Source organism: Schistocerca gregaria, chromosome 5, assembly GCF_023897955.1.
Source record: "Schistocerca gregaria isolate iqSchGreg1 chromosome 5, iqSchGreg1.2, whole genome shotgun sequence".
Lineage (NCBI taxonomy): Eukaryota > Metazoa > Arthropoda > Insecta > Orthoptera > Acrididae > Schistocerca > Schistocerca gregaria.
This window is the reverse complement of record NC_064924.1, coordinates 318,807,608-318,833,272: the sequence shown is the minus strand read 5'-3', so window position 1 is coordinate 318,833,272 and position 25,665 is coordinate 318,807,608. Positions and strand designations below refer to the sequence as shown.

General features: G+C 40.1%; 1 protein-coding gene across 1 annotated transcript in view; it reads left to right on the top strand.

Annotated features, from left to right (window-relative positions):
• Window positions 1-24,395, top strand: part of LOC126271958 (protein misato-like) — an 80,600-nt gene extending 56,205 nt beyond the window's left edge. Inside the window, exons 6-8 of the mRNA XM_049974401.1 lie at window positions 6,904-7,217; window positions 14,183-14,394; window positions 22,582-24,395. Of these exons, the coding sequence (XP_049830358.1) occupies window positions 6,904-7,217; window positions 14,183-14,394; window positions 22,582-22,790 (735 nt within the window). The 3' untranslated portion in view covers window positions 22,791-24,395. The remainder of the gene's footprint in view (window positions 1-6,903; window positions 7,218-14,182; window positions 14,395-22,581) is intronic.
• Window positions 24,396-25,665: the final 1,270 nt, after the last annotated feature.

The window sequence follows — 25,665 nt, the reverse complement described above, 5'->3', positions numbered from 1 at the left end:
GTCTTGCCGCTTGTGTACTTTACATACGACCAGAATTTCTTCGGATTTTCTACCAAATTTCGAGACAATGTTTCGTTGTGGAACCTATTAAAGGCATCTCGCATCGAAGTATGTGCCAAATTTCACGCGTCTGTAAATTTTAGCCCATCTTCGGGATTTCGCGTTCTTCTGAACTTCGCATGCTTTTTCCGTTGCCTCTGCAGCAGCGTTCGGACCTTTTTTGTGTACCACGGGGGATCCGTTCCATCTCTTACCAATTTATGAGGTATGAATATCTCAATTGCTGTTGCTACTATATCTTTGAATTTGAGCCACATCTCGTCTACATTCGCATAGTCAGTTCGGAAGGAATGGAAATTGTCTTTTAGGAAGGCTTCTAGTGGCACTTTATCCGCTTTTTTAAATGAAATTATTTTGTGTTTGTTTCTGATGGATTTGGAAGAAATGGTATTGAGCCTAGCTACAATGACCTTGTGATCACTAATCCCTGTATCAGTCATGATGCTCTCTATCAGCTCTGGATTGTTTGTGGCTAAGAGGTCAAGTGTGTTTTCGCAACCATTTACAATTCGCATGGCTTCGTGGACTAACTGCTCGAAATAATTTTCGGAGAATGCATCTAGGACAATCTCGGAAGACGTTTTCTGCCTACCACCGGTTTTGAACAAGTATTTTTGCCAACATACCGAGGGTAGGTTGAAGTCCCCACCAACTATAACCGTATGAGTGGGGTATTTATTTGTTACGAGACTCAAACTTTGTCTGAACTGTTCCGCAACTGTATCATCGGAGTCTGGGGGTAGGTAGAAGGAGCCAATTATTAACTTAATTCGGCTGTTAAGTGTAACCTCCACCCATACCAATTCGCACGGAGTATCTACTTCGACTTCACTACAAGATAAACCACTACTGACAGACACAAACACTCCACCACCAATTCTGCCTAATCTATCTTTCCTGAACACCGTCTGAGACTTCGTAAAAATTTCTGCAGAACTTATTTCAGGCTTTAGCCAGTTTTCTGTACCTATAACGATATCAGCTTCTGTGTTTTCTATTAGTGCTTGAAGCTCAGGGACTTTTCCAGCGCAACTACAAGAATTTACAACTATAATTCCGACTGTTCCTTGATCCAATCACGTCCTGTAATTGCCAAGCACCCTTTGACATTGCAGCCCATCCCGCACTTTCCCGAGGCCTTATAACCTAGAAAACCGCCCAGTCCACGCCACACAGCCTCCGCTACCCATGTAGCCGCCAGCTGAGTGTAGTGAACTCCTGACCTATTCAGCGGAACCCGAAACCCCACCACCCTATGGCGCAAGTCTAGGAATCTGCAGCCAATACGGTCACAAAACCGTCTGAGCCTCTGATTCAGACCCTCCACCCGGCTCTGCACCAAAGGTCCGCAGTCGGTTCTGTCAACGATGCTGCAGATGGTGAGCTCTGCCTTCATCTCGTAAGCAAGACCGGCAGCCTTCACCAAATCACATAGCCGCTGGAATCCAGAGAGAATTTCCTCAGATCCAAAGCGACACACATCATTAGTGCCAACATGTGCCACCACCTGCAGCTGGCTGCACCCTGTGCTCTTCATGGCATCCGGAAGGACCCTTTCCACATCAGGAATGACTCCTCCCGGAATGCACACGGAGTGCACACTGGATTTCTTCCCCTCCTTAGCCGCCGTATCCCTAAGGGGCCCCATTACGCGCCTAAGATTGGAGCTCCCAACTACCAGTAAGCCCACCCTCTGCGATTGCCCGGACCTTGAAGGCTGAGAATGATCCTCTGAAACAGGGCAGGCAGCTGCATCTGGCTCAGCCAGAGACAGTGCCTGAAACCGGTTTGTCAGACGCACCGGGGAGGCTTTCTGATCAGCCTCTGGGGACGCCTTTCGCTGCCTGCCACGCCTTGGAACGACCTCCCAATCGACCACAGGCGAGGGCTCAGCCCCACTGCTGACAGCAACTGGGGCAATCACAGCGGCAGACCGATCTGGGGACAGACGGGACGAGGTTGACATCCCCGTGATACCCAAGTCCGGCTCCCCACAGTGGTGCCCATTGGCAACAGCCTCAAGCTGCGCGACCGAAGTCAGCGCCGATTGCAGCTGTGAGCGAAGGGATGCCAAGTCAGCCCTCATCCGAACACAGCAATCGCAGTCCCTGTCCATTCTAATCGATGTTTAACAACAGTTACCGAAACACGAGTCCGTGCCTAGATAACGCAAGCAAAACACGCAAAGAATGTATCAACTAACCTGTACAAATGCCTAACGACTGTGCTACAATCTGCTGAATCTACGATTACAGTAACTAAAACTCGAAATTGCACCTCCTATACGAAACTCACACACAATTTAAATAAGAATCTACGAAGTAAACACTAAAGCGCAATGCTACAACTGTCAAATACTATAATACGCCCGAAATATATGAATTAAACAATGCAAGTACCCAAAAACACGCAAAGAAATTAATTAATCTATCTAACAAATAAGTAAGCTAGGGTTATGCGACTTGCTGCTGCAGCTGCTTATCCAACAGTGGCAGGGAGCACAATGACTGTGACCAACCGACACTGGCTGTTCAAAACAAAAACAGAAGACAGACGACTACGCGAATTTACACTATTCAGGTACTAAGGCGCGATGCTACAACCCTCAAATACTATAATATGCCCGAAATATATGAATTAAACAATGCAAGTACCCAAAAACAAGCAAAGAAATTAATTAAACTATTGATCATTCAGAGGCTGCAGAGCACAACATGCTCGATTTCAATGACTGCTTCACAACCCATGGCATCTGACTTGTTCGCCGCAGGCATCAACCTTTCTCAACTACCAAGCAACACATCTTTTGTTCCTGTAACCTTCCTGGCCTCAATATCTGCTAACCCATTGCACCCAGACCTGCCTCTCTGCAGTCTCTTTTTCCTCTGTTCTGGCACTTCCTCCCAATCCAGTTCCCCAAGTCATCACCGTTGTTCACAGCATGAACACACAGATTCCATTGCCTGTGTGTCAAATTCTTGTCCTATGCACCTGCTGACTTTCCCTCCCATATTCCTATCTTGATTACCTGCTTCCTTCCTCTGAGCCATCCCTCCAACTCCTCACTTTTTCCCCTAACCCACTCTACCTGTCCAGGCCATCACACCAGTCTACTTGCTGAATTGTAGTTGAAGTATTGTGTATTTAGCCAGCACAATGTATCTGTTCAGGTTCTACATGTGCATGTGTATGTATGTGTATGTACATATACCTTATCCCAGAAAATGATTCACCTCCAAAGCTAGTGAAATTTTCAGTCTTGCTTGTGTGCCTATCAATGACTCAACACCTATACTATCCAAGGAGTTGTTACTTTTACTACTAACCCTTCTTTCCATCAAGATGTGCCTTAAATTTCTTTTTTCCCCAATTAGATTCAGTGCCTTCTCATCAGGTACTTGATGTACGCATCTGATCGTTAGTATTCTTTCACAACACATCTCAAAATCTTCTGTTCTCTTCTGTAGTGCTTTTGTCCATTTTTCACTCCCATACGTGGCTGCGCTCAAGATAAATGCATTTAGAAAACACTTCGTAATACTTATATATATTTTTTAGATTCTCTCTTTCTCTTTTATCACTTATTTTGGTGCCCAAATAAGAAAACTCATCTGCTACATTTGGTGTCTCATTTCATAACCTGATTGCCTCAGCTTTGCCTGATTTAATTTGACTACATTCCATTACCCCAGTTTTATTTTTATTGACATTCATCTTATAACTTCTGTTCAAGACGCTATCCATTCTGTTCAACTGCTCTTCCAAGTCCTTTGCCTTCTCTGACAGAATTACATTGTCATCAGCATACCATAGAGTGCTGATTTCTTGTCCATGAACTTCAGTTCTCTTTCCAGATTTCTCCATTTCCTTTACTGTTTGATCATATACAGATTGAATAATGTTGGAGATAGGCTACAACCCTGCCTCACTCCCTTCTCGACCATTGCCTCCCTTTCATGTTCTTTACCCCTTTCAACTGCAGTATTGTATCTGAACTTGTACTTTATTCTTGCTACCTTCAGAGTTTCACAGAGAGTATTTCAGCCCACACTGTCAAAATATTTCTTTAAATCTACAAATGCTATAAACATAGCTTTGCCTTTCATTAACCTATCTTCTAAAATAATTCTTAGGGCCAGTATTAGCTTGCATGTTCGTACATTCCTGTGGGAATCATATGGATCTGCCCTGCCGAGGTCGCCATCTACAACTTTTTTTGTTTTGTTTATAAATAACTCATGTAATTATTTTGCAACCATGAAATGAAATTGATCGTTCTATAGTATTTGCACCTGTCAGCACGCGCCTGCTTGAAACTGATCGCTCTGTAGTATTCACAACTGTCAGCACGTGCCTTCTTTGGAATTGTAAATATTGTTCTTCTTGATGTTTGAGGGTATTTTACCTGCCTCATGTATCTTTCACACCAGGTGGAATAATTTTGTAATGGCTGGCTCCCTCGAGGATCTCAGTAATTCTGAGGGTATGTCACCTACTCAATTCACTTCCTCATCTGTTTTCGTGTTAAGCGCCAATGGGAACAGGAGTGGCTGGCAGTTGGTGAAAATAAGCTGCGTTTGGTCAAGGCCACCACGCGGCCATGGCGTACGTCCTACCAGTCATGTAGGCGGGATGAGGTTCTCCTCACTCACCTCCGCATCGGGCACAGTCCCTTAATGCATGGTTTTTTACTCCGGTGGGAGGACCCCCCAATCTGCAATGCTTGTGGCGTCCAGATTACTGTCCGCCACATTTTACTTGACTGTCCTTTATTCTCTGACCAGAGGGCGGTGGTTTCCTTGCCACTGGATTTGCCCTCTATTTTGCAAGATGACGCAACGACTGTGGTTAAGGTCTTATGGTTTTGTGTCCTGTCCAATTTGTTGCCTCGGATTTTAGGGAGAGGATTTTAATGTGCTGCTGGGTGACTGGCTCACCCAGGTTTTAGGTAAGAGGTCCGCCAGTCACGATTACCTACTTATTTCACTTCGATTTCTGTTCTCTTTTCCTTGTGTTTCCTTTCCTTTTTTAGTGCTTTTATTCTCCTCTTGTTTTGCCTCTGTATGTGAGGATTTGGAACTGCGTCAGGTCTGTGTCTTTTAGCCGTTCTCCTTGTTCACTGTCCATCTTCGTCCCTTCACCACATGTGTTCCTGTTTCAATGCGTTTGGGCACTGATGACCACGCTGTTTAGCGCCCGAAAACCTCCCCCCCCCCCCCTCCCCCCCACACACACCTTTCTACAATACTGCCCTCAAGTTCATTTCCCTTATGTAGACCTTTTACGTAGCTTTGGAGCTAATGACTTACAGTTTAAAATTTTGTTTCAAAATCTCTGTCTATATTCAGGCTACTAATTTGCTCTTTTCCAGATGTATAACAAAAATGTTCCAATTTTATGGAAATTCAGACAGCAGCCTATTCCAATTTCTGGCTAAGAATTTATACATGGTCCAGTCACATTAAAGTGACCACAGTCTGTGTTCAATGTGAACATGCAATAATCACTTACAGATGACCAGTGGTTACACTAGCAGGGGAAGGTATACAAAGTATGTTGGCTTTCAAGCCGAGGATACAAGCATTTCTAAAACTTATAAATTTCTAAACTGCTCACTTACTGCTGCGGTTAAAGTACACCATGTTGCGGTTAAAGTACACCATGTATGGAAAAATGGCATTTTCCAAAACTAGCACTGAGGCAACTGTGGTGCGTCACGCGCCATAGACAATGAGTGAAGAGTGACTGCAGAGATGTGTGCAGGTGAATAGATGTGCAACAGTTGAGCAACTGACCACCCAGATGGATGAACCAGGGGGCTACCAACCATGTCTCCTTGATGACTGTTAAGTGAACATTGTTGTGTTTGGGCCTCTGCAGCAGGCACCTGGTTCCTGCACCCATGCTGACTGCTGTTCATCAGTGACAATGGCTGGAATTTGCATGCCAGTACTGCAACTGGATGTCCACTGAGTAGCACAGGTGGCCTTTTCAGATGAATTTTTATGCTCCATCGGATATGTGGCCATTAGTGTGTCAGTGTGAAACACCTTGCAGCAATCGGAGAAAGAATTCAGTTCAGAGAAAGGAGCCTTATAGTCTGGGGAATGTTTTCATTGCATTCCCTTGATGATATCTTTATTCTGGAAGGCACAGTGGACCAACAAAAGTATGCATTGATCCTTGGGGGCGATGTCCACCACTGTGTGCAGTTTGTTTTTCCTCAGCACAATGGCATCCTCCAATAAAACAGTGCAATGTGGCACACTGTACACAATGTACATCCATGGTTCAAAGAGTTTCGGGATAAGTTTACCATACTCCACTGGCCACTAAACTGCCTGGATTTAAACCCATTCAAGAATCTGTAGGACTATCAAGTGCTTGGTTCCACATCCCTTTCAGTACCTTCCGGAACATCATTGACTCTCATTCTGCATGTCTTGCAGTTATCTGCATTGCAGCATTTGGTTATTCGGGCTTTTGACAAGTGGACACATTTATGTGATTGGACAGTGTAATATTGGCATGCTGTACACTAGTGGTACTGATAACTATTTATTCAATAGGCAGTTATTGTAATTGTTGAATGTATAATGGTTAATTTGATTGGTTTGCATTATATTTACAGTAATGAAAATGTGCCAGGGTTGCTTAGTCTTTTTAGTTTTGTGTTCCATACAGTATTGGAAAAATACTTTAATGTTCCATAAATAAGTTGCTGCTTGATTTCTTTCCTCTCCAGTCATTAGTTTTTATTTCACCCAATTGTCAGGTGACAATACAATGTCAGTATTTTGCATGTTAGTAAGTTATACTGTTTTTTTTTCTTTTTTCTTTAAGGCAGATCTGTTATACCACAGCAGTTCACTGATAGCAGCTGCACTGGAAACTTTGACGTTACCGTGGCGACTGCGAACATCACCATCTTCGCTTGGTGACATGTGCAGTGGGTTATCATGTGTTGGCAGAACGTTTGCTGCAGCCAGTCTCTCTCTGCCCTTCAGTTTAAAAGAAGATGCTTTCCTACTAGACACATTGGAAAATTGGGATGGTCCCCTATGGGAAAGCCTGACACCTAGCTGTCCACTACAAGAGGACCGTATATGGATACAGTCTCTAACTCTACGAGGCGTTCCTGCCACTAAACTTAAAAGGTCAGTGTTATTGAGTGGAACAGCCTGAAAACAAGAAACAACTGTTGATACCACTGTAGAAGCAATATCAGCATGAAGACATTGTCATATGTTTTGAGTATTCACAGCCTTGTAGCCTAAGATGGAAAAGTAGAAAGGAAAATGTATTCAACATGATAATACCGTCATCTTCAATATTAACTGCAACACCACTGTGTGACATTAACCATTAGTTTGTGGTTAAGTCATTCGTTCCACCCCATCTTCTCCAGCAATTCTGGATCTACTGTGTTATCTCAAGAGTTCCTGTCGAATTTTGAAACAAAAAGGAGGATTATCATATGACTTATTGTGAAATGCCATTGATATATGAGAACTGCACTCAGTTTTAACCAGACAATAGCATTCAAGCTATGGAATATCCTATTGGGGATGAAAGAATTAATTCTGATTTTATTTCTGTTGCAGATTCACTCCTGAGTGGTTGTTTATTATGGTGTACTGTTCAGTATTGAGCATGCATTTTATGAAGAAATAAAAACATTTTGAATGATTACAAAGTTAGACAGGTCTGCCAGATGTGTTTCAGCTTTTATGTTAGACAGTATTGTTTGCAGGAGATTGGGCACATTACGTTTACACACCAGACCAGCAAGGAGGTGTCCTTGAACATCAAGTAGAAATACCCCTCTCCCCTTTCCATCAAGGAGGTGACAGAGATGCTTAAGACTTAAGGTGTACTTATGACCAATATTAAACTGAAATAGAACACAGAAATGCAAATCACAAAAAGTGTAACTGACTTGAAAATGTGACCATGTAGTGTCATAAGAGCTCTTGCAAGAAATATCTAGTGTATCATAAATACTATGGTACTGTTGGTAAAGTTTACTAATGGTGGGAAATTTGATAAATGGGCAGCTTGCCTCAGATTACTACTGTCTTGGCGAAAAGCAATGCTGGATAGTTGAAATCAAAAAATTGACTCCAAAAAAGGAAGTACTGAGAGAGCATTTAGGTATCATATTTATTACTCATTGAAAGAGATGGCTGTTTTCCAGCAGGGAGAGAAAGGGGGGGGGGGGTGGGGGGGACTTCGTCATTGATATTAGCATCATTGCACAGGATTATAAGCAGATATTGAATCCTGTTGTTAAACTAGAGGTAACACTGCTTTTGCAGGATACCATACTGCCACTGCCAATTTGGATATAAACAACAAATAATGAGATTCATGTATTTTAAAATAGAAACAAACTTCCACATGGGAAAAATATATTAAAAACAAAGATTCCAAGACTTACCAAGCGGGAAAGTTCCGGTAGACAGGCACAATAAAATAACACACCAACACACACACACACACACACACACACACACACACACACACACACACACACACACACACACACACACACAACATTTCGAGCTTTCACAACCGGCGGCTGCTTCGTCAGGAAAGAGGGAAGGAAAAGGAAAGATGAAAGGATGTGGATTTTAAGGGAGAGGGTAAGGAGTCATTCCAATCCCGGGAGCGGAAAGACTTACCTTAGGGGGAAAAAGGATAGGTATATACTTGCGCGCGCGCGCACACACACACACACACACACACACACACACACACACACACACACACATATCCATACATACACTGTGTATGTATGGATGGATATGTGTGTGTGTGTGTGTGTGTGTGTGTGTGTGTGTGTGCGTGCGTGTGTGTGTGTGTGCGCGCGAGTATATACCTATCCTTTTTTCCCCCCTAAGGTAAGTCTTTCCGCTCCCGGGATTGGAATGACTCCTTACCCTCTCCCTTAAAACCCACATCCTTTCATCTTTCCTTTTCCTTCCCTCTTTCCTCATGAAGCAGCCGCCGGTTGCGAAAGCGCGAAATTTTGTGTGTGTTTGTTTGTGTGTTATTTTATTGTGCCTGTCTACCGGCGCTTTCCCGCTTGGTAAGTCTTGGAATCGTTGTTTTTAATAGATTTATGTATTTTGATAGGCGTACTGCTTACTGCTTACCTCTGGGAAGAGCAACACCCTGTATGGTCAGTAAACATACACAAGAAATAAATAAATAACATCACCCCCTGGCCTTTGTAACCACAGATTCCTTTTTTCTTCTTCTTTGGGGCGAGGGGGGGAGGTGAGAGGAAATAGTAAAATAGTATATATTTGAGAGGGGGCTTATCACTAAGAAACCATATTAGAATGAAATTGATCAGGGCACCATTTTCTACTGTAATTTATTCATTAAAGTAAAAGCCTGTATTACATGAAAAGCTTCTAATAAGAATATTGTAAGTGTTTGTTCATGCTCATCAAGTATCTACTCTGTGGTAAGTATCAGATCATGTCAACACCATCCTTAACATATGTTTATTGATAATGTGGGAACATAGTCTTTTATGGTGTCATTCAGAGTAAATGTAACTCAGTTTACTTGCTGCAACAGATTTGTTTGTATAATCAACTTTTCACCATATTCCTTTGTTGTCATGGTCAGTTGTTACTACTCATGACAGTAGGTTTGTTGTGCCAGGTGAGCGGGATAAAACTGGCCCAGAAAATATTTAAAGACTGAAGTGAAATTGGCCCTTATTAATGAACAAAAGAATTGCCCATTGCAGAAAATGCTGGAAACCATTATTTCAATGCAGCAGTTGGTTGCTGTAATGTGGGTGTGGGTGTGGGTGTGCATCTCCCACATACTCTGTCCCAAGTACCTTGCTGTAGCAATACATTTAAGTAAGTGAAAGGAGCAGACATGTTTAGTGATCTGTTGAATACAACACAAAAGACACTCAAGATAAAACAGCGATTGTTCAGTTTCAAGAGTTATCCAAATCACAGTTTGTGGAAAATGTGTGCAGAACTATTTGTGCAAGAGTTTAAGATGGCAAAGGTTTTGGAAAAAACATCCAACGAAGTCTGAAATGAAAAACTTAGTGGAAAAATGGCATGGAACAGGCTCTGTAGTTAATAAAAATTGTAACCAACTGGAAAGAGTTCAAGCAACAGAAATCATTGCTTGAGTGAAGGAAAGCATGGAACAAAGTCTGACAAAATCTCAGTGCCATTTTATTTGTAGAAGTTAAGAGAGTGTTGTGTCTAATCATTATCAAAAATGATCTGCATCTGTATCATTACAAATTTATTGATGTGGATGAGTTAAAGCGTTAGGAAAACTTTTGCATGTTGAGTTCCACCAGTGCTTGCTGAACAATGAAATGGAATCAAAATTTTGGATCCTATATTTTTCATTTCTTCAGATAAGACCTGGTTCAATTTGTCAAGATACTGAACTCATAGAACATGTAACAGTATGCATCATAAAATTCCTATCTGTAGTTTGAAGAGCCATTGCATGATCTCAAGAACTATGTTTTATGTTGTGTTCACATCATAACTCGATACTTTAATCCATGTATGGATGAAATCATAGAAGATAAACAACTCTGTAGACACATATTTTCAGCAAGATGGAGCAACAGCACACACTGTCTCAACAATATTGTTACGAGTGCGTGAGGAGCTTGGTGTGGAAAGGACAATGAGCCAAGACAACACTATCTCCTGGCCACCTCGATCGCCTGATATCTTCCCTGTGATTTTTACCAGTGGGGAAAATTGAAGAGTCAACCATATTCAATCATCACACACTATAAGAGCTAAGCAGAACATTGATGACACTATTGCTGCTGTCACTCAGGCAGAGCTGCTACACATCTCTAAGTTTGGTAAATTGAGCACACTACTGCTTCAGTGCCAATGGGACCATTTCCAGTATCATGTACGAGGGCGGATCAAATATAAATGGGATTTTATTTTTTATTTACATTCATTTATTGAAAAACTCAAGGCAATTGTAATTTATTTTTCCACATAGTCTCCTGCTTTGGAAATTCATTTATTCCAGCGTATGTCATTATAAAAAGAACAGGGTTGTGTCACCAGCCAGTTGCGCGCGAAGTCTTCCACACTCTCGTCATCTTCAAATCATCGCCCTCCTAGAGCTTCTTTAAGCAGTCCGAATAAATGGAAATCACAGGGTGATAAGTCCGTGCTGTAAGGAGGTTGATCAAGTGTAGTCCAGTACATTTCCTGTAGCTTGGATACAGTTCGAGCTGCAGTATGGGGTTGCGCATTGTCATGGAAGAGGATGACCTGTCAAATCGATTGGTCTCATCTTTTGTGGCGATATGCAGCTCTCGCCTTGTTCAACAGTTTGCGGTAGTAAGCAGCATTGATTGTGTGTTGCTCATGCAAGAAATCAATCCGCAAAATGCCTCGTTGACAAAAAAAAAGGGGAGGGGGGTTGACAGAACCTTGCCAGCTGACAGTTGAGTCTTGGCTTTCCCTGGTGCTGCCTCCCCTTTCCTCCGCCACTCCTTACAGGCTTGTTTGGATTCAGGAGTGCAGTAGTGAAATTGTTTTGTCACAGGTGACGATCCGACTCAAAAATGCATCACCTTCTCCCGCAAACCTTGCTGTAAGCCTCTCACAGACCTCCAAACATCTCAACTTCAGATTTTTGGTCGAAAGTTTAGGGACCCATCTGGAACACACTTTACGGAACTGTAGGTCATTTGTGATGATTGCTTGACAGCTCCCATAACTGATTGTGACTTCTTGTGCAATTTCTGATACTCTCACCCATTGATCGTCGTCAGTAATGTTTTTAACCACGTGAATGTTTTTGTCTGTAATGCTGGTCCAAGGACAGTGATCGTTTTGCTGATTTTCTGCACATTCTTGTCCTTCCTTGAACTTTTTATGCCAGGCAAATACACGCTTCCTTGATAATGTTTTATCACCAAACTGTGCAGTCAATCTTTGGCAAATTTCCACCGCTGTAACTCCTTCACGAGCAAGAATTTTGATAATTATGCATTGCACAATGGAGGGGTGCACCTGTTTCAAACATCATGAGCATTAGTGATGAAACAGTAGGAAATATCTACCAGCATGCTCTCCTCACTTCTAACGTCCTGCCTAAGTGTAGTAGAAGCACAGGGCCAGTCCTACCAACTGTTGATGTTCAGGAATAAAAATCCGATTTGTATTTGATCCACCCTCGTATAATGTTCATCAACTGGGGTGAGTTCAATGTCAGCCATTCTATAAATATTTTTTAGGCCAGTTTTATGCTTTCACAACCTTGTACTTTCATATATAGTTGGCTGAATTATGTTATGAACATGTGAACACATGGAACTTAATATACTACCAGAGATTGTATCAGTGTCTGTGATGGAGGGACATTAGTAATGAAGCTGATCCCATTAGGTCATAGATAGCTCAGCTTAATTTTTCTGTAGCCTTTCCACTTGAGTATCCAAAGAAATCTAACATGGTACGAAAGTCAAGACAAGTTTATTCTTGTTTATTGATGTTTCAATTTTGGTGTAAGTCAGGTCAGACTGAAAGGAGGAGTTGTGCACTAAATTACAACACTAGTTGAAGTTCACTACAATATATGGAACATAAATGGATTAGGGAGGCCACTAAAAATAGCTGTTTATCACCTGATATAATGTGTGTTAAAGGTACTAAAGCCACTTTTAGTAGTGAATGAAAATAATTTGATCTTGCTATATACTCACATCCCACAATGCTTGAATGGTAACCTAGAACATACTATTGCTGTACCAGATTTTCAATGTTAGCTACTTGACTAATCAAAAATACATGTATATAGCATTTATCTCTTGTAAGTGGTCACCTGTAAATGGCTGGATATAGGGGGTGTAACAAAAAGGTATGGGCAGACTTTCAGGAAACATTCCTCACATGTAGAGGAAAATATGTTATATGGACATGAGTCCAGAAATGCTTTAGTTCATGTTAGAGGTCATTTTTTACTTCTCTTCATAATCAGTTTAATTGTGAAAAACACACAGAAACTAGTGTGTGCCGGCAGTACCTGAAATGTTTTCTTGCACTAAATGTTCAAAATAAGCTCTTGGTTACAGTGTGAAACACTCCCCTAAGTAGGTGAAAGGTAGAGATTTGCATCCTGGTCCTAGATGGGAAAATTGGGCCCAACTGACCACCATGTCATCCTCTTCCAGTGTTGTCATTCAATGCTGTGTGGAAGGGCTTGTGGTCAGCTCACTGCTTTCCCAGACATTGTTGGGTTGCCTGACCTTGGAATCACTACTAATTGGTTGAGTAGCTCCTCAGTTGGCCTCTTAAGGCTGAGTGCACCCCCAAATCATACCAGGAGTCACACCCAGGTCTTCCGCATGTCAGTCAGCTGTGCTGACAACTCAGCTGCAGAGACAGACTACTTTCTTAAATGAAATGTTCAAAATGCTCTCCTTTAACAAAGACATATGTATCAACTCAATGTCACACTGAATCCCCAATGTCCTGATGTATATCTGAAGATTTGCTTTATCAACAAAGATTTGGCCTCCATGATCTCTGGACCTAAAGCAAATAGGCTTTTTATTTGTGAGGACATTTGAAAGCTCTTGAGCAGCAAACCTCAGTACAAGGTATACAGAGTTTTCATGCTCATAATATTGAAGTCTGTGAAATAATATGCATTTCTCCAGGGATTCATCAGTGCATCAGACATTCAGTGCGAGTATCCTTGTTAACAAAGGGCATTTTGAACACGTCATCTCGAAAAGTGTTTTATACTGTAACCAAGAGGGTACACTAAATGGAAATAAGTTGTTTCCATACCCATGTTCATATAACGTGTTTTCTTTCTATTAAGTGTGAGAAATGTTTCCTGAAAGTTTGGTCATATCTTTTTGATATAGTCTGTGCGTAGTGCATAATTGCTTCTGGAATCTGACATGTTCTGCATCATTTCAGCATATACTGCCTACATGTTCTTTGTAATTTGATATTAAGTAATTGATTCTGTAGTTGATGTGTCATTATGGTTGTCTAATTTTTGTTGGAGTGTTGTACTCTACTGAATGCTCATCAATACACAGTGGAACACATTTGTTTGCTATTTTTTATAGGTCAAATGGGGATCCAAGGAGCCCAGCATACTCGTGTTCTTCTGTACAGGAGATGCTGTCTCTTTTCTTATCCTGTTGTTCATATGCTACTGCTTCACAAGTGACAACAAGTGAAAAGCCTCTTGCTGTAACTTCACCATTTCCTCAGTATTTCTCAAAAATGGTTACACCTGATGGTTCATTAAGTACCAAGGAAAGACCACCAGAAACTTGTAAGTTCAGTAAAACATTATTTCACACTGACAGTTCTGAAAATGTAACTTACATCTAATTTTCACTGAAGGTTTTATTGTTCCAGTAGCTTACATAGTTTTTGCTATCAGACTGCCACAGATTTGACAGTGATGGTAAGGGGAAAATTTGCTTTCTCTACATTATTATTATTATTATTATTATTATTATTACAACAAATACAACAAGTGAGTTCACTATGCTAGATTTTGTGTTTTATCACTAGTCAGACACTTCCTAAGTTTCTAGGATTGCTTTGATGTATCGGCAGATAACTCATGCAGGTAACAGTAAAGTGACTTTTTGTAAGTGTTAGATGGGTATTTAGTCAATGCCATCAGTTTTTAACTGCCCACTAAGATGAAAGGCACTGCTTCCAACATACCTAGAACCTCTGGGACCACTTTCGCAGGTTTATGCCCGAGTCACTGTAGTTAAGTTTTCTGTCCTTGTGTACGGCAAGTTTTTTGATTTGTTTCTGATTAATTCTGCTATTACCTGGGATGACTACATCAATTATCCATTATTATTATTATTATTATTATTATTATTATTATTATTATTATTATTATCACCATTGTGAAATTGCTTTTGTTATTTTCAACTATGTGTGTTGTTCTGAGCAGGTTAATGAAACACTTTTTCTATACATGTAAGAAATCACTGTATTGTTTTACACTGGGAATAGATGTGGACATTGACTAATGTAAAAATTGTTTTTTGTCACATTGTCCATGTTCCTGGATAGTTCAGTTGGTAGAGCATCTGCCTGCAAAAGTCGGAAGTTCCAGGTTTGTGTCCCAGTTTGGCATACAATTTTAATCTGTCAGGAAGATTCAATCAGCAAACACTCTGCTGCAGTGTGAAAATTCAGTTTAGAAATAAGAGACACAATTAACATAACTGGTGTTTGTTAAAAGTAGCTATGGAGGAACTACCCCAAAAGTGCTGTATTTCTGTTACTTATTTAATTGAGGCTCCTGAGATACAAGCAGTTATAAAGAAAGAGGAAGAGAAAATGGCTGAAAGGCCAAAGGTGCTCCTCTCAGACAGTTCTGTCTGATGTTGGAAAAAAAATCTGAATCTGGACTGTTTTTCTCCTTCAGTGTTATTAATCTGTAGCTGCAGTTTATTCACTGTGAACATAAAGTATGTTAAACATTTGTCTCAAATGGAAAATCACAAATTGTTGAGATTAGTTTTGTTACACACTGGATGCATATTTTGCACATTTGCATATCCAGCATTAAACAGAGGAGGGGCAGCGAAATATTGTCAGATACTGAAACATAATAGGTCAGACTGATAATCATATTTTTCTGGTAACAGATTAATGACTAGGCTTTAAAAAATTGACACAAACCCTAGCTTTTGGAACTAGACATTGTTCCAACCTTTGAAAATAGGAATTGTATGGGGAAGACACTTGTGTCTCTAGGTGAGGGAATAGGCAGCAGGAAAGGGTAAAGGGAAATTATCAGTGTTAAATGTGGCCCACCAAATTGTGGGGATTAATACTGGATGCAAGGCTGAAACTGGATCTGAACTGATACTGTGCACATTCTCAATATCAGAAATGATGCTAGAGTTTGTTCAGAGCAGTACCTTAAAATTTTTGTGCAAAATCGGTTTCTACATTTTCATAAAAAATGTTTGCCATATATCAGTTTAAAAATGATAACACCATTCAGTTTCTTCACCCGTCACCCTTAAGATTGATCATAGACATCATGGACGAATTAGAATTACACGTATAAATTACTGGGAGAGAAAGATCAAGTGTAGTACTCTGGTGAGCTGTGATCACAGTGGAGGGATGGAAGAGCCATTCTTAGGTATTACCACACTCGACACATCTCAATTGGCACCTAGGTACTTCATGACTCACCTCACTAAACCAACACGTGTGACCTTATGAGACCAGCTGCACTGAGCTTTAGGTATTAAGCTAGTCACTTGGTGTGTTGCTAGACAAACAGTCATGTTGGTTCTACCTGGCATGCCACCAATTCAAAGATTGTGCTCCTGATATGTAATATTGTTTGCTTCTTCTCTGCCATGGTTGATGAAGTGCTTCTTCTCTGCCATGAATGATGAAGCATTAATATTGTCAGTTTTCAAAGGGGAATTTTTGTGGATTCCAGCTCATGATGCTCACAAAAAGACAATGAAGGAAGATGTTGCAATGGTAACTGACAGCTCCAATAAGTTTCAGTTTTATATTTATTCATAAAAGGAAATTTAGATTAATTAACAGTTGTAATTAATAACAATAATCATAGTGCTTTCTGATATTTTTAACCTGGTAACAAATTCAAAGCTGAATGAATCCCATCCTAATCATCACCATGTTCAGTAATGTTTTTGAGACAGAAAGCTCATTTGCCAGGACAGCGAACCAGTCCCACCAAGATATGCCTCGTATTTTCTGCTAGTCTCAAATCTCTGTGCCAAGGTCCTCGTAAACTGAATCTTGGTGGAAAATTGGCATCGCTATCTTCCTGAGTAGTGGCAGGTTGTTCATGCTCCATCACAAAGTTAAGGAGAATACTTCCAGAATTACTACAGCATTATGTAAATCACTTTCAATAGCTTTTGCAGTACTCTTCACTTTGATGCCATTATGCTGAATGCACATTTAATGCTTTGGTGAGATCTTGAAAGATGGAAGTTGTATAATCTTTTTCTGTCAAATTTGTCTCAGGAAAGGGTTTCATCAGTTAGTCCAATAGAGGATAACCACCATCCACAGTTAAAACAAATGCAGTTGTGATATTAATCCCAGAATCAGTCTTCCCAAGGAAATGCTGTGGTGACCTGAGTCTTGGATTTGAAGCAGTGTTTTACTACAGAAGTCGCTCAAGTCACATTCCCGCCCTTGCATGCCAGTGTCAGTGGCGACAAATTTACAATTCCCATCTACTACAGGTTGCAGTAAAATAGAAAATTATTGTTTGTATTGGTAATGCCCTCCCCCAAAGAACCATGGACCTTGCCGTTGGTGGGGAGACTTGCGTGCCTTAACGATACAGATAGCCGTACTGCAACCACAACGGAGGGGTATCTCTTCAGAGGCCAGACAAACGTATGGTTCCTGAAGAGGGGCAGCAGCCTTTTCAGTACGTGCAGGGGCAACAATCTGGATGATTGACTGATCTGGCCTTGTAACACTAACCAAAACGGCCTTGCTGTTGTGGTACTGTGAACGGCTGAAAGCAAGGAGAAACTACAGCCATAATTTTTCCTGAGGGCATGCAGCTATACTGTATGGTTAAATGATGATGGCGTCCTCTTGTGTAAAATATTCCGGAGGTAAAATAGTCCCCCATTCGGATCTCCGGGCTGGGACTACTCAAGAGGACGTCATTATCAGGAGAAAGAAAGCGTGCATTCTACGGATCGGAGCGTGGAATGTCAGATCCCTTAATCGGGCAGGTAGGTTAGAAAATTTAAAAAGGGAAATGGATATGTTAAAGTTAGATATAGTGGGAATTAGTGAAGTTCGGTGGCAGGAGGAACAAGACTTCTGGTCAGGTGAATACAGGGTTATAAATACAAAATCAAATAGAGTTAATGCAAGAGTAGGTTTAATAATGAATAAAAAAATTGGAGTGCGGGTAAGCTACTACAAACAGCATAGTGAACGTATTATAGTGGCCAAGATAGACACGAAGCCCATGCCTACTACAGTAGTACAAGTTTATATGCCAACTAGCTCTGCAGATGACGAAGAAATTGAAGAAATGTATGATGAGATAAAAGAAATTATTCAGGTAGTGAAGGGAGACAAAAATTTAATAGTCATGGGTGACTGGAATTCGACAGTAGGAAAAGGGAGAGAAGGAACCATAGTAGGTGAATATGGATTGGGGCCAAGAATTGAAAGAGGAAGCTGTCTGGTAGAATTTTGCACAGAGCATAACTTAATCATAGCTAACACTTGGTTCAAGAATCATAAAAGAAGGTTGTATACATGGAAGAATCCTGGAGATACTAAAAGGTATCAGATAGATTATATAATGGTAAGACAGAGATTTAGGAACCAGGTTTTAAATTGCATGACATTTCCAGGGGCAGATGTGGACTCTGACCACAATCTATTGCTTATGAACTGTAGATTAAAACTGAAGAAATTGCAAAAAGGTGGGAATTTAAGGAGATAGAATCTGGATAAACTGACTAAATCAGAGGTTGTACAGAGTTTCAGGGACAGCATAAGGGAACAATTGACAGGAATGGGGGAAAGAAATACAGTAGAAGATGAATGGGTAGCTCTGAAGGATGAAGTAGTGAAGGCAGCAGAGGATCAAGTAGGTAAAAAGACGAGGGATAGTAGAAATCCTTGGGTAACAGAAGAAATATTGAATTTAATTGATGAAAGGAGAAAATATAAAAACACAGTAAATGAAGCAGGCAAAAAGGAATACAAACGTCTCAAAAATGAGATTGACAGGAAGTGCTAAATGGCTAACCAGGCATGACAAGAGGACATATGTAAGGATGTAGTGGCTTATCTCACTAGGGGTAAGATAGATACAGCCTACAGGAAAATTAAAGAGACCTTTGGAGAAAAAAGAGCCAGTTGTATGAATATAAAGAGCTCAGATGGAAACCCAGTTCTAAGCAAAGAGGGGAAAGTAGAACGGTGGACGGAGTATATAGAGGGTCTATACAAAGGTGATGTGCTTGAGGACAATATTATGGAAATGGAAGAGGATGTAGATGAAGATGAAATGGGAGATGCGATACTGCGTGAAGAGTTTGACAGAGCACTGAAAGACCTGAGTCGAAACAAAGCCCCAGGAGGAGACAACATTCCATTAGAACTACTGACGGCCTTGGGAGAGCCAGTCCTAACAAAACTCTACCATCCGGTGAGCAAGATGCACGAGACAGGCGAAATACCCTTAGACTTCAAGAAGAATATAATAATTCCAATCCCAAAGAAAGCAGGTATTGACAGATGTGAAAATTACCAACTATCCGTTTAATAAGTCACAGCTGCAAAATACTAACGCGAATAATTTACAGACGAATGGAAAAACTGGTAGAAGCTGACCTCGGGAAAGATCAGTTTGGATTCCGTAGAAATGTTGCAACACGTGAGTCAATACTGACCTTACAACTTATCTTAAAAGAAAGATTAAGGAAAGTCAAACCTACGTTTCTAGCATTTGTAGACTTAGAGAAAGCTTTTGACAATGTTGACTGGAATACTCTCTTTCAAACACTGAAGGTGGCAGGGGTAAAATGCAGGGAGCGAAACCAGATGGCAGTTATAAGAGTCGAGGGGCATGAAAGGGAAGCAGTGGTTGGGAAGGGAGTGGAACAGGGTTGTAGTCTCTCCCCCGATGTTATTCAATCTGTATATTGAGCAAGCAGTAAAGGAAACAAAAGAAAAATTTGAAGTAGGTATTAAAATCCAGGGAGAAGAAGTAAAAACTTTGAGGTTTGCCGATGACATTGTAATTCTGTCAGAGACAGCAAAGGACTTGGAAGAGCAGTTGAACAGAATGGATAGTGTCTTGAAAGGAGGGTATAAGATGAAAATCAACAAAAGCAAAACGAGGATAATGGAATGTAGTTGAATTAAGTCGGGTGATGCTAAGGGAATTAGATTAGGAAATGAGACACTTAAAGTAGTAAAGGAGTTTTGCTATTTGGTGAGCAAAATAACTGATGATGGTCAAAGTGTAGAGGATATACAATGTAGACTGGCAATGGCAAGGAAAGCATTTCTGAAGAAGAGAAATTTGTTAACATCGAGTATAGATTTAAGTGTCAGGAAGTCATTTCTGAAAGTATTTGTATGGAGTGTAGCCATGTATGGAAGTGAAACATGGACAATAAGTAGTTTGGACAAGAAGAGAGTAGATGCTTTCGAAATGTGTTGCTACAGAAGAATGTTGAAGATTAGGTGGGTAGATCACATAACTAATGAGGAGGTATTGAATAGGATTGTGGAGAAGAGAAGTTTGTGGCACAACTTGACTAGAAGAAGGGATCGGTTGGTAGGACATGTCCTGAGGCATCAGGGGATCACAAATTTAGCATTGGAGGGCAGCGTGGAGGGTAAAAATTGTAGAGGGTGACCAAGAGATAAATACACTAAGCAGATTCAGAAGGATGTTGGTTGCAGTAAGTACTGGGAGATAAAGGAGCTTGCACAGGATAGATTAGCATGGGGAGCTGCATCAAACCAGTCTCAGGACTGACGACCACAACAACAACAACAACAACAACACTGGTAATGCAAAGATCCACAGTGATGTGCCCCTTTTACCTCCAGATGTTTCCCATCTATTGTACCAATGCAATTTCGAAAACTCCATTTTACAAGAAAGTCATTGAGAGGGACTGGCAAGCACTTATCCTTCAATGAGTCCCTGAGTTTTTGACATATCTCCTTTATTATGCCAGCCAATAAAAGTAGTATACAAGTGACCTATACCTCTCTTCCATTGTTAAAAATCTGAAATTAAAAATAATGAAAATAATATTGTTTTCCTTTTTTTTACCAATTGTTCAGTCAGTTTCTGATCCTTATAAAACAAACTGACAGTATTTCTTTTGTTTGCAGAAAAACGTGTAGAAAGAAGGTGAAAGAATTAGCAGTCCTACTTTCTTTAAGAACTGCAGAAAGTTGGCAACTGACGATGTTATCACAAGCTCTTAGTGGTCTTGTGAACTGTTACAATTTTTAAGAAATACTTCAATGACCTACAAATGCAGAGATTTTAGTATTTTAGAAAGAACATAAAAACAAGAGAGAGAGTACTACATTATTTGAAGACGTATGCTGCACAGTTAACACACATGAACCACAGAGGAAAACTGTGTCTCCAAGCAAAGGAAACTTGTTCTTAGACCTTGAGTGGAAAAAAAAATTAAATACCAGAGCAAGACATACTTTGGAATTTGTTATTATATATGACTGAAATTCCACCTTTGAAAAAACTTATACTGTGGAGAAAAATTCAAAATTTCATTGTTCCAGAAATGTATTGGGTTCAAAATGGCATTTACCAGCCACCTTTGGACAGTCGTGTAACAAACAACAATACACAGGAAGAAGAATAATTACTTAATTTAACTGCTTCTGACAACATTATTTCAAATGGCATTGTGATGTGCAGTCTTTCATACCATTCCACAGAAAAGTGCACCATTGTGTCAGTTTTCATTATGCTCTCTTCTATTTCTTGGAAATGTAAATTAAGTTTCCAATAGTTTCTTCTTACTAACTAATTGTGGAATATGCATTCATTCAGTACAATTTCTTTTTTAAAAAATAAAATTAAATTATTGGATTTATAGTTACTCACTTTAAAGTTACAACTAGACACTGCTCAGGAGATACACTAACTCTCTCTACTGAATGATTTTTACAGTCATTCATAAGTGACTAAAATATTTGTCGTGAAACTCCCAATGCTGCTTGAACAAGACATTCACTTCTCTCGCAATTAGTGCTATGCCCGTAACACAATAGCAGTTTCCTCAACAATTTATATTTCGAAGAAATTATTTCTGGCAGAAGCGTTTTCTGACTCAGAGTTGGATATTATGGCAGTGTGATTGAGCAAAACACTTATGGCAACTGACATTGATGCCTGGTGTGGCCACCAAGCATCCAAATGCTTGGCGCCAGGGGAGACGCAAAGTATGTAGGTGCCAAGTTAGGGACGTCTGATGTGGCCGTAGTCTGGTCAGGATGGCTTTCAGCTCTCCCACGTGGGCATTGGAGGTTTGAAGGAAGGAAGAAGGGAGGTGGGGAGTGGAATGGAGGGTTAGGTGTGTGTGACTGATAACTATAATTTCTGGGAGGGAGGCAGCAGATGCACATGATATGAATGTGTTAATAAGTTACTGCTGAATAGAAGAGACTTTGAAGTCAGAGAACTTTGTTGCCAGGAAAATGTAGGCTGAATAATGGGAAAGTTAGTTGACAGGATTGTACAAAAATAATTAACAATATAGATATTGAAAAAGGAAAGAAGAAATGGGTAAAATGAAAGAAATGGAGTGTAATTTTCTAATTATGTTCTCTTTTCCAGTTTATAATGTTTGTTTACAGCTTCAGTCAGTTTAAATATTGTATATGAAAATGAAATAATCTTTAATATAGTAATGTATTATGTATTCCACAATAAATATTTCTGCTTTAGGTGTACATTCTGTTCCTGCACTGGCTGGCCTTCACAGCACCAAAGGAGTTGGCACAATGCTGGAGTCCTTGCACACTGAAGCATCTCGACTTCACATGACGCGGATGCATCAGTTTCGTAGCTCAGGCCTCGAAGATGATGAATATAATGAGTGCCTTTCAGCTCTGTTGGAGTTACGTGATTGTTACCGTGAGGAGTTTGATGTCTGAAACATCATAATAATTTTCGCCATTTAGGTTGTGACAATAAAATGTTCCAAGATTATACTATCTTGGTTTCTGCACAAGATATGAAAAATCCATAGGCACAGGCCATGGAACAAACATTAAAGCAGATATTCTTACGGAGAGAAATAATATTTCAGAAATCAAAAGCCAAAGTGATTTTACCAGTTTAAATGCATATTTTAATTCTGTTACAAGATGGCCTCAGAACATTGGTAATTTTTTTTCTTTATGGAGAGTGAACTTTTCGAAATTTTTGTCTCCTGCAGTGGTAAATCTTGCCTTTCTGATGTCGGTAGTTCCATGGCAATTTCTTTAAAGTCTAATACATTTACAAACATCATAGGCATTAGTATGTTAGTATTATCTGACATACTTTATGGCCACCATTCAGAATGGTCAGCAGTATCAAATTATCAGTGGCTGACACAGAAATAAGTATCAGCTTCAGACGATGACTGGCTTTTTCAGGTAGGCAACATGATGTGCAGAAATTTGTGTGAAGACAAACTAATTAAAAGATAGAGCAGTTAAATGCATAAATGGTGCTGAGCATTTCAATTAGAATGTCATGTAGGAATGATAGCAACTAACAATGAGTAGGAAAAATTGTATTAATTTGAAACATATCCATTTGAAAGCATTTCTTGCATGCTCAAAATTGGTCAGTCCTCCTTCTTGTTGTGCTTTTGGCCCATGCCAATGCAATTTTATTAATGGTTTTGGCATGGTTAATTTAAGAAGTGGCTGGATGCCCTTCCTGTCACCACACCATTACCATTCCACACACTCCCTGAATGTAGAATACAAGTACCACAAATGTCTGCGTGTAGCGTTATCCATGGGAAAGTGAATGAAAGTTTTGTAAATGTTACAAATCATATAACTGAGATGTGACTTAAGACCATCCTGGTATTCACCTAGTGGATTGTGGGAAACTACCTAAGAACCTCATCTTTGCAAGCCAGCACACTGACCCTCATCATTAAACTGCCGGGCGGGTTCGATCCATGGTGGTGGCAAGTTCCCATTCTGTAAACAGTGACTCAACACACACACACACACACACACACACACACACACACACACACACACACACACACACACACACATCTGTCCGGGTGGTTTAAAATTGGTCAACCCTTAACCCTTTAACTTCTCTGAATGTGTTAACACCCGTGCATAGACACGTTCAGAGTACCAGGTAGAAGGACTGGTGGCGTGCATAAACAGGTGCAAAGCACACAGGGACAGGCACAAATGCGCGTGTGTTAACACGTCCAGAGCAGTTAAAGGGTTAAAGAAGTGAAATTATTTCAAGACATATAGCTGGTTGCTGTCATTCTAACACTGGCTGTCTTTCTGGTCAGTCACAGAATTTCTTTGTCCAATGTTGGCGAAATATTGTCTACAATTAAGTCATACAACTTGATTCTAAGATGTTGATAGCTCAAGTTCATAAATGTGACTGTACAGTGCAAAATAATGAGAACAGTGTTAACAATCAAATGCCTTGTTATTAATCCTGTCTTTCCTGTGAGTTGGCCTATTTGACATAGTCCCTGAAAGTAAAGGTTTTAATAAAAGAAATACTCCTGTAACTGAAACCATTCATAACAGTAAGAAACAGTAAAAAAATCCCGGTTGCACAAGACTGCAGTCGTGTGTGTGTCAGTGCGTCTCGTCTAATTTTGACGAAGGCCTTACTGGTTGAAAGCTATATTTGTGACAGTCTTTTTATTGTGCCTATCTGTCACTCAGTGTCTCCACTGTATGGTGAGTAGCAACTTTACTTTATATAATATTGTTAGTAAGAAACGTGTGTTATACTTAAAAAGGGGATTCATAAATGAGACAGATTAATGCTGTAATTTTTTGCCTCCAGTGAGAAATCATTGAGGGTGGATAAGTACAACACATGAACAATATTAGAGTCCCCTTTTAGAATATAAATTAAGATGTAATTAAATCCAAAAGAAATAGCCTATCACCTATTCTAATAATTTTTAAGGTTCCCAGTTTCATTTTAAAGAGTCAATGTGTTATATTTGATGCATGTATTTTGTCATGACCACCGTAGCAAGAGAATGGTGATTTTAAAATTAGTTTTTACTTCTAATTTTTAGGTACATTACATGTGAATCTTTGTAAGTTCATTGTGATTTCCCTCGCTACATTCATGAGTGTTTGAATGTTGATTCTCATCAATTTTCAAACATTTCAGTGATCATCTCTACACATTTTTATCTTTCCCCCACCCCCTTCTGTTCCTATTTTAAAATTTTTACTTTTTATACCTTAAAAAGAAGTCACTTCAAAACATCAAATCATTTCAGTTATTGTGTACCTTCTGTTACCATCTTCTGCTTTCAACACATGTAATTCACCAACTACTTAAAACTCTCTGGGAGTGGCCAGCAGGTCTTCATCTACACTGGTGCATACTGAATCTCATCAGAATTGACCATACCAGATGTGGAGCACTGCTGCATCAGTGGGTATGAAAGGCCTTCCTTGAGTGTGACTGCACTGGATTTCAAACTTAGAGCCATGAATCCACTGCAAACTTGAGATATATAATATGTTGGAAATAGCTCTCTAGTATTTCATCTTGTCATTGAAGTTGCAGGATTAGAAAATTGTAGCGAAATGCAGGAAGATCTGCAGCAGATTGGCACTTGGTGCAGGGAGTGGCAACTGACCCTTAACATAGACAAATGTAATGTGTTGCGAATACATAGAAAGTAGGATCCTTTATTGTATGATTATATGATAGCAGAATGCGGAACGATTTGAATTGGAATGATAATATAAAATTAATTGTTGGTAAGGCGGGTACCAGGTTGAGATTCATTGGGAG